Raw genomic sequence first — 17,205 nt, forward strand, 5'->3', positions numbered from 1 at the left:
TGTATGGGATCTGCAGATCCTGCACCCAGGGTGAGGTGGTGCTTGTATAAAAGGGGAAGCCCTACAGATGGGAAAGGCTACAGTCTGAATGAAGTTCCCAGGGAGGCCAGTCAACTATTTCCACTGCTCATCCACCGATCCCTGCTTCCTACTGACCTCCCAAAAGAAGACTCCATCCCTTTGAGAGGATCCCCACCCCGAAAGTGACCTCCTGTATCTGTTGCCCCCCCTTGTGTACCCCAGCTCTGGAATGCCCTCTGGCATGTTCAGCATTGATAATATCTTGGCTGCCAGACCTCGGTGTAAGGAGTCGGTGCTGCTCCCCCAGAATGGCCCCGTGCTGTTCCCCGGTTTGGGGGACTCTCTCTATGGATCTGCAGACTACAGCGGATTTTACAACCGAGCCGTGGCCCCCAGTTCCAGCCTGCAAGGGGTCAATGGATCTAGACTGGGATTCAATAACTATTATTACGGACAGCTGCATGTGCAGACCCCCGTGGGACCCTCGTGCTGTGGGGCCCTGCAGCCCCTAGGAGCCCAGCAATGCTCTTGTGTTTCAGCTGCCACAGGTAAGGGCTCCTGTCATTTGGCTGGGAATACCTGCGTACAGAATATAGGGGTATAGGGGCATATAGGTAATTCAGCCTTTAGGTGTATGTGTGAGTGTATGTATGTACGTGTATGTGTATATATATATATGTGTGTGTGTATATATATATATATATATATATATATCGCAGCATATTATATATTCATATACTTGCACCTATACATCCTGTAAGCCTCTAACGAATACATATTTGGCACAATAAAAGGATATACCCAGATATGTATATGGAGTGCTTGCAATTTAATTACTTTAATTTTATGAAAGTATTTCTGATGTTATCTGGGTGGGGAGTCTTGTAACTCAACAACACCATTTCGTATATATAGCATTACATATGTATAGCATTGTTATTACATTATTTACATTTAGATTTCTATACATTTATGATTTTGAGCTCACATAAGAGCTTTATCTTAAATTTGCCCCTAACCCACTTATATTTGTCCCCCAACCTAAAGTAGTATTTCTAAAACTGGTTCCCTGCTTAATTTATTTATTTTTTTTTTTTGAAACCTGTTTAATATATTTTGCTCTGGGCTTTGTCAAAGTGATTTGTTGCATTACTCCCTCCTGGTACTGAAAAGGTTAATGTCAAAAGCACTTCTTCTCATAGTTTTGAGAACATTCCATAACACCATGTATCATCGTGTCTGTTGTGCTATCTTAATCACTGATCATCACACCTTCTTCCACAGCTTACGAAGGGTCCAGCTCGGTCCTTATGCCCCCAGTTCCTCACCAGATGCTCCCCTATATGAATGTGGGAACCCTATCCAGGACAGAACTTCAACTCCTCAACCAGCTCCACTGCAGGAGGAAGAGGAGACATAGGACCATCTTCACAGATGAACAGCTAGAAGCCTTGGAGAATCTCTTCCAGGAGACTAAATACCCTGATGTGGGCACCAGGGAACAGCTGGCCAGGAGAGTCCACCTGAGAGAAGAAAAAGTGGAGGTAAAACCCCCTTCTCTGCCTCTAGCGAACACCTTGTAAGGGCCACATCACCACCTCATCACCTAATTCAAAGGCACCTTGGACATCCTTGGACACTGTTGCCTTCTGGATGATTTATCTAAAATGTCTCCAACAGTCCTGCTATAATGACCATGGCACATATTCCATTATTAATTAAAAGGGAATACACAATAATAGTTATTTTTGCTATTTTTTTTTTAAAAAAGATAATATACATATTAACCATTATTCATTTATTACATATGACTTATATTAATCTGGAGAGGTCTTATTTTAGAACACAATGTCTAGATTTTTTTCAGATCTATTGCCTTCCTTGATTTTTTTGGAAAAGTACATAATGTAGCTGTTTATCCATCCTATATTTTATTTAAAAAAAAATAACAAAACCCATGTTATTTTGTTATTTTTTCTTATCCTCCAAAAATATCAGCTGACGTGTGTCTTATCTTCTTTGCAGGTTTGGTTCAAGAATCGCAGAGCAAAATGGAGAAGACAAAAGAGATCTTCATCAGAAGAGTCAGAAAACACCCAAAAGTGGAATAAATCTTCAAAAGCTTCGGCAGAGAAAGGGGAAGATCACGAGAAAAGTGATTTGGACTCAGACAGTTGATTAACCCCTTGGATATGGGATCAAATAAAAGAACTTTCACACAAAAGGAAGCTCCCAGTTGCACAAGCAAATGCCATGTTTTGGGATCTGTACATAGAGTGTAAATATGATCGACTTGATTACCTGTAAATAAAGTATGTTGCAGACAACTTGCACAGATATACACTGTACTGAATGTTCTATTTATACCTTAAATTAAAGGGATTACCCCAATAAACAGATGGTGACACCACCTTTTTTCTCTGTACCTCTATTTGTGCAAGGCTTGGAAATGCTGTAGGAAGGTAAGTGGCTGATACTTTTTATATTACATGGTGTTGAACCTCAGGAGGACTTCTTCTAAATTACATTTCTGTGATATGATGAATCCAGGACTGAGATTAACTAACATTTCTGGGGAATCCGATTAAATGGGATCTATAAAATTAAATTCTCTCAATGCAATTTTTTAAGCAGTTTCTGTTAATTTAAAATTTTTCATTTGAGGGCTAATTTAAAGAAATTAATAAGAAAGATACATTATAAATATACATTCTTAATTTTCGAATCACTAATTTATTGTTTTAAATGAAAAAAATATAAATTATGCAAAGTTGGAAGCCAAACTACTTAAATATGAGCATATATATATATATATATATATATATATATATATATATATATATATATATATATATATATATATATATTTATTTGATGTCTATATTATAAGTAAAACCTAATATTTTTTTTTAAGAATGAAATGTCTGTTGCATTTAAATTAACTTAAAGAGAAAAAAATTAACTGTTTTGTTTAATTAAATTCACCACTGTTTAGTACATTGAAATTATTTTAATGGTTTTAGTAGTTTTGTATAAAACTTACTTGTAAATCAAAACCGAGTATTAGAAAATGTTTAATCTGTTAAAAAATGAAAACATAAGTTTCTTTTTCCAAAAGAAACTTTTGTAATCTAATTTTTTTTTTTAATAACTACTACATTAAATTATTAGTTTAGGTTTTTGTTTTGTTAGAATGAGTATTACTATTTTTAATTATTTCTTTTTTGAAAATAATCATCCTATTTTTTTATTTCATCTCTACTTGTAAACTAGAATTCAATACATTTATTAACAAATATTTTAGTCCCAATAATGATTTGACAGACAGGCCTGCATTCTATTAACCCTGCAAACTCTCCAAAAAGAACTTGTATAATTATACCTACCTTTAAAATTTAATATTTTGGTGTTTTTTTTTTTCTATTTTTATTTAATATCACTAAATTTGAAATTGACACATATGAAAAATTATTGGATTTCCCACTGATTAAGTATGAATTAATTTTATTATTAATTACTTATATAACTTTAATCCAAAAATATAATGTCTTTGGCTACATGCATACAGAATAGATTGCTTATATGTCAACCTATGGTTCTGGAGAGACATGTATCTTATGTTTATACAAAGGGTAAAGCTATAGGTGAATTGCTTGTGAAGGTGACAGACATGTAGTATGTAGCGTGTGTTTTTTTACACTATAGTTGAGCTTTACACACAGTGCCACTGCCAAGGTTTTGGTCGTGTTTGTGACTGGTCAATACAGAAACTTTATTTCATAGATTTTATCTCTTGCACTTAAATATTGTTTAGTTTTTATTTTGTCTTTAACCGGATCCCAAGTTCCTATCTAAGTCTAGAAATTTGTAACCCAAATTCTTATTTAAAAAAACCCAACAATTTATATTTCAATATAAAATCATAATATCAATATCAGGTTTTTTTCAGGCGAGAAATCATAAAAATCTTGTTTGCTTCTCGTCGGCTTCTTTAGAATCAAATTGATACGTGGCAAGTACTTTTTTCCATGATACCTCGTAATAGGAAACTTTTTTTGGGTTCCATAGAATGGGTTTTAAAGTCTCCCTTCCATCCATTTGAAGTCAGATTATAAGCCAACAAAGAAATCATGGTTACTTACTATATTTAAGTGCTTATTAACCTAATGGAAATATATAAACTATATATATTAATTTGCACAAACTTGTAAGGGTGTGGGATTAAAATAACCGCTCCTCTTCTCTCTGACCGTAAATTAACTATATTTTATCAATGCTATTTGACTCGGTTCGAGTGGAATTGGGTTTTTAATAATTCTCACGCGAGGTAAGGAAATAATCAGACCGTTCGTGAATCTGTTTACCAATGTTTTACGTGTTTCAGAGAGGCTCAAAGTTCTTGAGTTTCCGTGAAAGTCTAACGGAGAAACTGTTTTTGGAATCCGCGTCAACAGGTAACGAAAGTATGTTTTTTTTTTTTAATATAAAAATGGCAAATGGTGTTACTTGGTCTAACTAGGAATCTGGAAAAAGATTAGCGTCTACTCGTATGGAGTATCCAGGTGCTCCTTTTTCTCCTAACAATGTAGAAATTAGACACTGGCGGAGAGGATTTACTAAGCAAAGTTGGAGAGAGTTCATTTCAGGGAAATCCCTCAATGGAACTTGCTAATCAACTGAGCAACGTGGCTCCGTGGAAAGGTATTTCAATGGAATGAGTAGGAATGTAGATATCGTGCTATTATAGAAGATGTATGGGGACTTGCATATATTTTTCTATTCATCTTCCAAGCACTACAGCCATGGTGTAGATAATGGAATAATCATTTCAGCGGAACCGATAAGCTCATTGCCGTGGGTTCCTAGCTTTCTAAGAGATCCTCTAGAGGATCTATGGTAGAAATCTATACCATTGTCCTTTTAAACAAATATGTAATAATAAATACAATATTATGGTTTTTTTTAAACTATGTATAATTATAATTTTTATTGATTGTATTAAGGATGGGCCCAAATAAATGTTGTTGCTTAGGTTCCTCCGAAACCTACAGCCCCTCTTGATCATTAGAAATGTCCTACAGAGGAACAAATATGTTAGAAGATAAGTGAATGCCGGTGGACGGCGGTGTTGTCGCCATAACAACCAATAGAATGTACCCGCTCATTGCACTAGTTTGGGTACTTTGCTCCAGATTGGCCCTTTATAGCTAAAGAAATGTAAATTTGTAGTGGTTAATATTTTTGTTGTTGTTTTGTATTGATGTAAGAACAAAAGAAAAAGAAAGTAAAGGGAGAAGAAAAGGAAGAAAGAAAGAACGAAGAAAAGAGGCTTTGGAAAACCAAACAACATAGGTAAATATTATTACCCCCAGTCCGGTGCGGTGTTGTTGGGTCCATTGATTCTATGGATATATATATATATTTTAACAGTGATTTATCACAGGCTGGATGTCGTGTCTTTACATTTTTTAGCATGTTTATAATTTTTTTTTTAACGGAGCAATCACTGTGGAAGCTGACGGAAAGATCCCGCTGGGTTGCTCCATAATCAGTGCTTCGCCCCGGGAAAAAGCTTCTCCCTCGTCTGCTGCAGACTGACTCTGGGTGAAAGATGTGAGACGAATGGCCGTGCTTTTCTGGGTCACTCACATTTGTTTTGTGGGCTGTAGTATGTGCTCGTGGCTTTAGGGCATCATGGAGTAATTGTATTTGGATTCTGAGCCCAGCAGCTGGTAGATATGTAAAAGAATATGAAATTGTGCATTGCGTTGCCCCAAAAAAGAATACCGTAACCCCCCCCCTTGGCAATGGGCATAAAATGCCAAATGATATAAGGCTGTATTATGCCCATACTCAAAGGCAATCTATTATTATATTATCACTATTATATGTAATATATATATAATATAATATACTATATATATATATGTATTAACCATTTCATAGCCAGGGGCCTTGCTAGTGCGTTTTTATATTCATTTATCAGTGAATTATGTCAAATAGCTGTACCATAAATACAATTTGTGTTCAATTTAGACACATTTACCATGTATTTTTTTATATACTGTTTTATATACTGTTGTTGCAGTAAAGGTGCATTGTATATATATATACCTCGCTTCTTCCGATCCTGCGCTGACAATCAAGATCCTAAAAACATGGAAAGTGACATTGTATACACTCACAAATCCCTAGACTTTATAAAGCTGCAAACTGAATGAAAATCAGCAAAGAAATACAGCTCCTTACGGCATTCTGTGTGAGTACCATATTACTTTTACCCCAAATAATTTTTTTTTATATTATTGCCTTAAATATATATATATTTTTTAAATATATATTTAAGTGATATGTTATAATGGCGCAATGATGCATAAGTTAATTTTTATAATATTATTATTATTATTTTTATTATTATTATTTATAGCTAGTCTATTGATCCCCGTCTCTTCACACAGCTAAAAAAAAAATAAAAAAAAAATACAGTTTGAGTGATATCATTGTGGTTTATGGCCGCAAACTTCTATGTAGAGTTTGATGGATCTGAGGATGAACTCAGCTACAGGGGAGGCCTATAACGCTGAGTAGAGCCAGATATTCAACTGATTTATGCAAATCTAAAGTAGAAAAAAACACATTTCTCAGCAGAAAGAAAGATATAATAGTTAGCGTGAAACGTAAATTAATGCATACTGCTTCAAAGCAGATCTGATGCTTTTCCTATGTTTTACATTTTCCGAATCTATACACTAAATAAACAAATGCAAAGATATTTACAGATTATACTAATTAATGTATATGTAGGAGAAACGCATCTTATGCTATTATATAGTATACTATAACATGTATACTATTGGGGCCGCCATCTTTACTTCTTTTGTATACCGCCGGGGCAGCCATCTTTATTTCTGTTCTCGGGCTTCTCATGATTGATCCTCGATATTAAGCTATTTCTCCTCCACGTTGCTAATTTGGGAAAAAACCGTGTGTACTCACTACTCTTGGTGCAAAATAGCAATGAGATGACCTACCGAGCCAGAGCAAATACATCAGTCAAAACACGTATTGCATTTAATGGAGCGGAATTGCTGGGTAGACCGGATGGGCCAGATGGGTCTTATCTGCCATGACTTTCTAAGCTTTAAACAGCTTTATGATCGGAGCCTGCCCATCGACATCGCAGATTAGTGCATTGTTTGTAAGTGGAGCAGATATTCCACTTTGTAAACTTAATGAAGGCCTCCTGCCCAGACTATTTTATGTGTTTGGTGCTTCGTTCGGAGAGCTTATAATCTATCTTAAAATAAGAGTCACGGAGACCAAATGAAATCTCCAGTGTCTCACGTCTTGGGGATCTACTCACTAAAAGCCTAGCCTAGGTGTAGAAGAACCTTATTGAGGTTCAACCACGATCGCTAAATCGTATCAACACTGAACGTGGAGGGGTCTTGCATTACAAAGATTTGATGGGCCTAGGAGTAACCCCGCCAAATAATTACATTTTTGAAAACTCAAAACCAAGCTGAAAGCAACTTTCTCTGAGAGTTTTCTCTATTGCACCCTTTGAAACACAAGTATTGGGTTTATTTTATACAACTACATCCACTGAGCTCTCAACCACAATCCGAAAGTAAAATAAAGTTGACATTACATTGTCCAGGGAAACAAAGTCAGTCGAATGACTGAATTTTAATTCACTAAATCCAAAAGGAACTAAGGCCCTAGACAACGTTTGACGTTTTGGTTTTAGTAGATATCATTGGTTTTAAGAACCCCCCAAAAAAAACCTGTGGTCTCCACAGCGTGTTTAACCAGTCTGATCTGATTGAACAGTGTACTTTAATACAAATATTGACCATTCCTCCCTACCAAAGTGCCCATACAGCTGCTTAGAAAGTTTTACTTTGGTTATGTTGAAGCTCGTTACTAATTCTAGAATTTTATTTCATGAATGTCGAGCCATTATGGTAGTTAATCCACAAATATTGTGAAACATTTCAAGCATACCTGCTCAATTTTTCTCATTTTACTATTTTATCCAATTCTGACATGTTATTCACATTTATCTCCATCTGTGTCCTTGACAACTTTAGTCTATTATATTGTCCATCAGCATTAATTTCCTATAAGGTTCATGACTTAGTCAAGAAGGCCCCGCTATTTGCTTGATGCCATAGGTATTGGTGTCGACTTCTACATCCCTCTTTGCAGCGAGATTCCAATTGACCAATTTCTGAAGCTTCTATAAACAAAACAATTGGGTTGTAATAACTCCAAATAACAGGAATATTCTAAATTTATATTTGCTTTTCTGGAGGAAGAAGGCTGCCGGCAGTGGAGGCTAAAAAAACTCCAGGTAGATGAAAATTTGTGCTTTCATTTGAAACATTCCAAATTCTGTTCCGGAATGGAACATTGCACATTATACATTAACATTAGAAAATGTTCTTTCATTCCCCATTGCATCTTTTACTTTAGTGCGAACACATTGAGGATTGACGAAGATGTTGGTAATGCATGGATTTGTCTCTCTGTGTCCGATGGTTTACCTTTGAGCTAATCCTTGGCTGGCCAATTTTATAACCAAAAATCTATTTAATTCTAATTTAAATTTGTTTATTTTAAAATGTATAAATATACAAATATATCTGCAGAACCTGACTTCCTTATCTTCTACATGTTGTTTGTTTGGGTGTTTGTGTTTATAATAATTGAACCTTTGATGCCATGATAATGATATATATATATATAAAAACTCTTATAGTATGAACCATGAGAGTTATAGGGTAGACATTTCTAATAATAGCCATTTGAACTAGTAACTATTTAATGATCAGTTAATGATCAGCATTATATTTCGGGTGTTGGATTAATAAATACCGTTGTAATTATTATTTTTAGATTTTTTTTTCATTGTTCTGCTCATTTGATATTCGGTATTTATGAGTTGCGGTTGCAATGTCCAAAGCTATTTTCACGCTGTCTGGGGGTTATTAAAGCTAATTTATAATTTTTACAAGCTTGTTCATTTTAAGGTGCTGATTAAATGACTATTATGTAATGCCTATTTAATCATACAATAACATAATAATGCTACAGTTTCAGCAAATAAATCTGGTTTTGAATCTGGTAACACCTTTTAAATGAACATACAGAAAATGTATTTAATATTAGTGGTGTTGTTAAAAAACTATTTTTGAATTTAGCAAAAAAAAAAAAAAAACCTCTATTATGATGTCGCTGAAGCCAGCTGACTTTCGGCCTAATGAAAAAAATAATACATATACATGCAAATATTATTAATAAACTACCATACAATATAACACAGATCACACATAACCCCACGCACATATGTATATTTATTTTATTACTTATATTTAAATATTATTTATTAAAAATATTGAGTAAAAATATTTTTTGCTTTTTCTCATTTATTGATAGTTGATATTTATGTATAGTTGATATATGCTTTTTTAATTACATGTACTTAAATGTTTAAATTTTTTAGGTTTTTGTCATCCATAGTTTAGAAAAATAACATTATTCATTCATTATTGCGATGATTTTGTATATTAGGTTTTAGTGATCAAAACACTATTTCAACGGATTTATTTTATGACCAAGAAGAATTTTTAAGTTTGCTAATAAAAAATGCTAATGATTCAACTTTACTTATTTAAAACAATATATCTTTGACGTTTACATACTTTGTATTTTTGGACAATTCTATTTTATTTCATTAGCTTGAAAAGTTTAAAGCAATATCTTACATTAACTGTTTTAGGTGAAATAACAAAAAGTATATATATCATAAGTGAAGAAGCTGCTTATTAAGGACATTGACTAAATTCAGAGAAATTAGATACTATGTAGTTAGCAATTATTATTGCTTAAGGTATTCATATTTGGGCTGACAAGTGGCAATGAAAGGGCCACAAATGGCCCTTTTAGGAAGAAAACAAAAAATAGGATATAGAGCATTATTTTATTCACCCTAAAAAATGGCAAGCATAGAATTTATTAAGATATTAAAAATTCTACAGTGTTCTCTAAAGATCTTAGAAATTCTCATGTATGGTGGCCTTTGGTATATGTTTTCATGAGCAACATTTGTGTTCTTTGTTCTTATTAATATGTATTAAAAAATTAATCCAGACATACTTACATATTTTAGGAAAGCCTCGGAGAGATATAGGTGATTGTCAACAATGTTTCTGTGATTCATTGGGAGAGTATCAAATGCGTAGGCTTTTTCAGAATTGTGAAAGGGTATGATACATTTTGTCTGTAAAGTGGTATGTTCTAATAAATGAGATAAATAAGTATTTTTACTTTTTTTTTTAAGATGGCAGATAAGAAACATTTGGCCATCTAGTCTGCCCATCTAACAGTTGGCACGTTTGATACTTTTTACATTTTTTGTTAATCTGACACTTTTGATAAACCATGTCAAAGTAGTATAACTTATTAGGGCTAGAATAATTTAATAACGCGTTGTATAATTCAAACTTTATTCCCAATTCGTATATATTGTACTTGACGAAAGAAAAGAAAATTAATAGCAAAAGTTTCTGCTTTGGCCTTTACTGGAATATATATATATATATATATATTTGTGTATATATATATATTTTTTTAAATATAATTTTATGTAACATCATAAAACATTGCCGGGCTAATTCTTTATACCAATTTCAAATCATAAAGTGGTAAAATGTCTTTAAGCTTTGTAATGACACAAATATCGTGTAACATTCCATATAATAGTACTTGGGTAAAATAATAAAAAGCATTTTTGCTAATAGTCTATGTATACAAAATAAAAAATACAACCTTATTAATTATTTCCATGATATTTTTTGATGAATTTATGATATGATATTTGTGTTTTTTAATTACATTTTTACTTTTTTTTTTTATATTTTTTTTATTAATAATGTTTATACACTTCAATCAAATTCAAATACTCTTATGTTTCCTAAAATAAATGACAAAATTGCATGCATAATTCAGAATCATAATATCTTAATGCATATTAAAAAGCCATTGGAAAAAATGATATTTTTGGATCAGTCATGTTGTGTTGTAGCCATCATAAAACAATAGTAGTAATAATTGAAAAAATATATAATAAAAATATTTTGGCCCTTTTAACCAATAAACATTTTAATAATTGTAGATACCGGCACTAAGATTTTAACAACATTGTTAAAGATGGTAGCTGACGAAAATATTTAATTTACAAAATATTGGCTACATTATACAAATATTCATAAACCTAGTAAATACTTGTACATTTTACAAATTTCAAATTTTCTTTTTTTTATGGTACCTAGAAATGTATATCTTTCTAACAGCTTGACTGATCAACAGGAAATAGTGGACATCCTTGTCTAGTTCTAGGTGACCCATGGAAGAGACCATGGGCACCTTTTTAAATCTTAAATTAGGTGAACCGCTCAAATTACATTAAAAACCAAGACAATTAAATTGAAAGGTTTGAAAATTGCAAACAGTAGCTGATAAAGGGATCAAGGGATTGAAACGTGAAGCCACAAATTCAATTTCTATTTACAAAAAATGTAAATATGTAACATGAAATTTGATGGCAGATCAGACCCATTTCTCCTGATGTAAGATTCAGATCTTAATCGGTCGTTGGTCTCGTCTTAGATTCAGGAACCATATGCCGATCCCATGCATTTTTTAATTCCTTTACTGTGTGAGCCTCTACCACTCCAGATGAGAGGCTCTTCCATTTATCTACCATCTTCTCAGTAAAGTAAAACATTCTGACAAAATATACATTTTTGGATTTTATAGATACTTAATAAATGTAGCTGTCTTCTTTTAAATGAAAACAACAATGACATTTCATATGAAGTCTAAAGATATTTTAAGTACTGAAGTATAGTTTCTGTTGCTCTAAAGCAGGCTGTAAAGCTCTACCGCAAGTATCTTTATGGATGACTATAGCTTTTCACTGGTGGAAATGCGGGTCCGATGCTTACAGTGGGCTACACACATTGGAAAACAGCTGTGTTTTTTCTCCACTGTCATATCTACAGAAACGGCTGCCTTAGATATCCAACCATCTAAATTAGTCTGACACCAGCAAAAACATGGAAACAGTGGTGGATTGTTGCCGCCTTACCTGTGGCTGTTTGTGATGTGGCGTCGTGAATGTTTGGGGTAGAATTAAGAACTAAGCGCATTCCTTCAGGCTCTGTGCGCTAACTCAACACAAATGTAACTCTTTGACGCCGGAGAACGTTTCAAACATCGACAGTCAGTGTGGCGGTATAGTCTGTTCAGGTACTACATCAACTTGTCTCTCCAAACAATAATTTATTACTCCAATTGGGAAAAAAAATATTAAAATTAATATTAATATTTAATATGAATATTTAGCTTTTTGTGCTATAAATTAAGGCTTTGTGCGGTACAATTTATTAGAATTTTTAACAGCGGGAGTGACTTTGGGTTAAGTGAAATCATATAGGTGCTAAAACACATTTCCCACGTTGACGTTCAACCGGATTTTAAAGCCAAGAAATGAAGCAGAGATAGGATTCGGTAAATTCTTCTTAACTTCCTTCTTATTCTAGGCACCTACTGGTCATATGTGGAATCGCAAGTAAAACAACCAAAAATAACTTTTAGTAGTGGCCGAAACTCTCAAATTAAAGTAGCAAATGGGCAAATGGGCCCTTTTCTACCCCACCCTTTCAAGATTGTATTATTGGTTCATGGCTGCTACAGTAAGTAACATGCTCTAGGGTCCACACAAAATTATTTATCTCAAGATGTAACAAGTAAGAAATGTATATGTAAATAAAGACTAATGCATTGCCATTTAATGATTGTCTTTCCCTGTTCTTCGACAGGTGCGTTGGACGCCGGTAATGGCTGAAGAAACAAGTGGAAAAAAGATATTATAAGATCTGTGATCAGTTTATTAAGTTATGTACCATGAAATAATGTTGGCACAGCCAAACCCTAATCATCACTATCCTTTTATGAAGCATTAAAAACTTTTATTAGAAAATTCAATTATCCTCATGCTTATTAAACGTGGTGTCACCCAAATACGTTGCCAAATAAGAGTTTTTCATTATAACCGGTCTCATCGGTTTGTAAGCTACATTTAATATTATTTACTGCTGTTAAATTACGGACATTCGCCCAACAATCCACCCGTTTAGAAGTGACCTCGTGAATCTTGGATCCTCTTTCCTAACTCTACACTTTTGTTGTAAATCTGGGGTTTCTATAATATCTATTTTAGGTACATGAAGAATTTAAGGCTTTACACTAAGGGGTCACCCATAGTCCCATATATATGTGCATTTGTTTTAAAAAAAGAACATGGTGTCATTTCCTCTTGTGTATTTATTGGGATTTGAAGATTTCTCAGATGTTAGAGGACTAAAGGGAGGGGATGTGATAGAAACATTTAATTAGATAAAGGGGTTTAACACAGTACAGGAGGAGAAATGTTACAACAAGAGGCCAGAGTCTAACACTAGAGAGTCAGAGGCTTAGATGGAATGTAAGGAAGATTTTCTTATTGAGAGAGTGGCAGATACATAGAACAGCTTCCCAGCAGAAGTAGTGAAGGGTATGTAAACGTGCATGTTTCCTGGACAAGACCAAGGACCGATTAAGGAAAAACCAGCCAACTAGCCACGGCCAAATGGTTCTTATCTGCCCGCAAATCACGTCTCTATGTTGGTAATTTTCTGACTAGAGTAATAGAGATGTTCCGTAACATAATTGACACCCATTAGCCCTGATTTGATTTGTGGGGGGGGGGGGTTCCTTGTATTTACTTGGTATTTGCTTAAACAGAATAAAAGTTACATTTTCAGTACTTTTTGACTATTCTTCAGTTCTTCACCTTTTTGAAAATTAAGTGTATCCTTTGGAGTTAACCCCATTTTGCATACCAATCCTGATAGCGTGAAGAAAACCATCCAAAAATTACAGCTGAAACACAATGTGTTAAAAGAGATATTTCCAATCTCATCTCTCGTTTTGGTTTAATAAAACCGGGGCAATATAGTAACACATGACAATTAAATATACAAATTTTTTTAAAAAATAATACATTTTATTAATTTTGCATACCTGGAGTCCATGTTAAATGAAATTCAACCTGAACATTTTTTGGGGGGACCTTAATTCCTATAGATTCTGCTAGAAACTAAATCACCATGTTAAATCAGTCATTTTAACCCCGTTAGGATCAGTTGGGGGTAAGTAACTGATATTAAAGGGTTAAAGAGACGTGAAACTCTGTACAATGTTTAGGTTAATTGATCTGCTTTCTGAACAATAATTTCTTACACAAAAAAGTTCTTGTTTTTTTAACCTTTATCATGTAATTAGGATAGAACTTTCTTTTTCTGCTCTCGTTATTATGGTACGCTGCTTTTCCTCTGTATTTTCTTAACACTCACTTCGCTAGACATTACAATTTAAAGGTAATTGAATAAGCCATTTGACTATGATTTAAACTGGCAGCAACAGGCCAAAATAACACAGGGATAGGAAGGTGAAAAGGGTATAGTTCAGCCTGCGCTACAACCCAACCAAGGAGATATACTGTTCCCATATCCTGAACTCCGAAAGATCCTAAATTAACTTATTCTGGTTATTTTATCAACTGCTTCGTCTGTACAAACTATAAGGGGCTTGTTTAGTTTATTGTCAGATACGTGACATACTTATATTACAGTGCGGCTGAATATTTTAGGTCAGCTGAGTTCCTTTGATTTTAACCATTTTGGAACTGTGGAACTATATATATATATATATATATATATATATATATATATATATATATATATATATATAGTTCCACAGTTCCAAAACTGTAGCTTGGAATGGCCATGTCAGTCCAGTAGTGTAAATTAAATAAAATTAAATATGTATATGTACATATATGTGCATCTCTATATATTTATATGCATATTAAATATGTGTATATATATATATATATGTATATATATATATATTTATTTATAAAAATTATTTTTCAAAGAGGTACTTTTATAACAGAAATGTATTTTATATATTTATTTATATATTGCTCTTTTTTCAAAGTATAAATAATAAAAAAAAAATTACAAGTATGTTTTATTTTAATATTGAAGTCGTGTGACAATAACAATACACAGACATCTTTATGATTTTCCAGAGTCCAAAACATATTTTACATTTAATGGAGAAAAGGATGAATTTTACTACCCAGAATCCTCTGCTGTAGACAATGATTGGCAACATATCCTTTAACCTGTTGTATAATTGCAGATAGTTAAATACATTTATAAAAGGATACAAATGAACAAAATCATTATTATTTATTTCAATTAGATTATTTCTTAAAATAAAGATTGGCTAAGTGGGAAAGCATTGGTAAATTCGGTGTATTAATTAACATTATGCTTTTGTTTATATATATATATATATATATATATATATACTGTATATACCCTATGAAGAAAATCAGAAAGCAATGGCATATGATTTCATATCCTCAGGGAGATTTTTTTTAAATAAAAAATATATATATTAAAGATTAAGGCAGGTGTGAACAATTGAAACTTCTCTATTTGAACCAGTAATTGGACAGGTTTTAGGTCTGATTCCCTTGAATCATATAAAAAATTCTGCACCAAATTGTCCGAGGACATGAACCCTTGGCCTCTGTTAATTGATTCCATTTTTTTCAGAAGATATAGTCTGCTTATATCGGCTTCGTTTGATCATATCGTCATGCTAAAATGCAAAAATGTATGATGCACCCAGGCCTTAGGATAGAAATATCTATAAAAAATATTTGTTTACCTCTAAAAATAGAAGATTTCATCAATACCTAATAGCCCCACTGGCTATGCATATTGGAGGAGCTTGCCCCTATATACTGGGTGTAGAGGAGGCCTAGACCCCCTCTCACGGGCCTAGTAGCAGGCTTACAGAAACTATAGGCCTCATCCAGAATGTTCCGACGATACGGCTACAAAAACACGAAAAGAAAGCAGATAAATCACTCTATGCAATAACAAAAATTATTCTCCGAAATAAAAAATGGTACAAAGGACTGATCCCCGACCAAAACTGCATCACGCAATAAAAATGGAGCGCTGTATTCCCAAGTAATAGCTACATTTGTCTAAAACTGCCCTGAGAAAACGTATCATTGTGAAAATGTTACACGTTGAAAATATATATATAATATATATATATATAGTGATCTCGTCTTATAGATTTCATTTGAAAGAACTCCAATATTTGGGAGGGAACGTATATATACAATGTATAAAGCTAGAATAATGATCAGATATAGAGACAGGTTTCTTAAGCGTTAATAAAAAAAAAAAAAAAAAAAAAAGAATTAAATATGTAAAAACAAAATATGAAAAAATGGGAGTAAAAATAAAGAAAAACACTGTGTTAGTATTTACAATTGTGTGAAGTCTTCCAATTGTATTAGTTTAGAATTATTTTTGTACCATTTTAACAAAATACCAAATATATATAAATATATATATTAAAATTCCAACACATTCTGGGTGCCAAAAAGACTAACACTTTGTAGTTATACTGCCGCTAAACTGCATTCATATTAACATAATCATGAAAATGCTCTTTTTTTTTATCTATTAGGCATTGAGAAAAAACAATTATTGTGATTATTAACCACTTACAAAATACATTATTCAATGAAAAGCTATATTTTGAATGAACAGATTCATTGTGTCCGAGTTCTTTATACAAAGGAGTATACGTTGTCAGCACTATATAAAAATAAATGATTATTCTTATTAAAAATGTGCAATTTCCAGGCTGACATCTAACTGAGTTACAGTGCATTTTTATTTAAATGGTTCTCATTTAATAAAATTCTGTTGTTTGGAGAGTAAATCAAAAAAAGGAATAATAATAATAATAATAAAAAAAGAACAGAAAAGAAAAAGGTGAACAAGCCTTTTGCGACCTTAGCCGATACAACAACCCTGCAAGTTAAGGGCGAATTGTGTTGGTAAAGTGAATCAGAGGGAGATTTACTGACCCACTAATAGTTATTTAAAGCACATTAAATTACATGAAATATTGTCAGTATTCTATTGTAATTTATGTGATTAAATAGGACTCGCAGAATACCTTTGCTCTAAAAAT

General features: G+C 32.9%; 1 protein-coding gene and 1 long non-coding RNA gene across 3 annotated transcripts; both read left to right on the top strand.

The window, feature by feature from the left end:
• Window positions 1-235: 235 nt before the first annotated feature.
• On the top strand, window positions 236-2,360 carry GSC (goosecoid homeobox). Its single transcript, XM_053475248.1, has 3 exons — window positions 236-569; window positions 1,306-1,565; window positions 2,047-2,360. Exons 1-3 carry the CDS (start codon window positions 251-253, stop codon window positions 2,197-2,199), a joined length of 732 nt encoding a protein of 243 aa, XP_053331223.1. The 5' UTR covers window positions 236-250; the 3' UTR covers window positions 2,200-2,360.
• Window positions 2,361-5,324: 2,964 nt separating this feature from the next.
• LOC128505014 (uncharacterized) lies at window positions 5,325-13,352 on the top strand. Of its 2 annotated transcripts, none has more exons than XR_008355522.1 (3): window positions 5,325-5,373; window positions 6,110-6,280; window positions 12,909-13,352. It is a non-coding gene; the product is annotated as an uncharacterized LOC128505014 (long non-coding RNA). The 2 variants fall into 2 exon arrangements; XR_008355521.1 differs by having other exon boundaries at window positions 5,335-5,373; window positions 6,217-6,280.
• Window positions 13,353-17,205: the final 3,853 nt, after the last annotated feature.

Source organism: Spea bombifrons, chromosome 9 (assembly GCF_027358695.1).
Source record: "Spea bombifrons isolate aSpeBom1 chromosome 9, aSpeBom1.2.pri, whole genome shotgun sequence".
Lineage (NCBI taxonomy): Eukaryota > Metazoa > Chordata > Amphibia > Anura > Pelobatidae > Spea > Spea bombifrons.

Coding starts and splice junctions, on each gene's coding strand:
- GSC (XM_053475248.1), top strand. CDS start 251: ATGCCCTCTGGCATGTTCAGCATTGATAATATCTTGGCTGCCAGACCT. Junction 570..1,305: donor TTGTGTTTCAGCTGCCACAG/GTAAGGGCTCCT, acceptor CTTCTTCCACAG/CTTACGAAGGGTCCAGCTCG. Junction 1,566..2,046: donor TGAGAGAAGAAAAAGTGGAG/GTAAAACCCCCT, acceptor TCTTCTTTGCAG/GTTTGGTTCAAGAATCGCAG.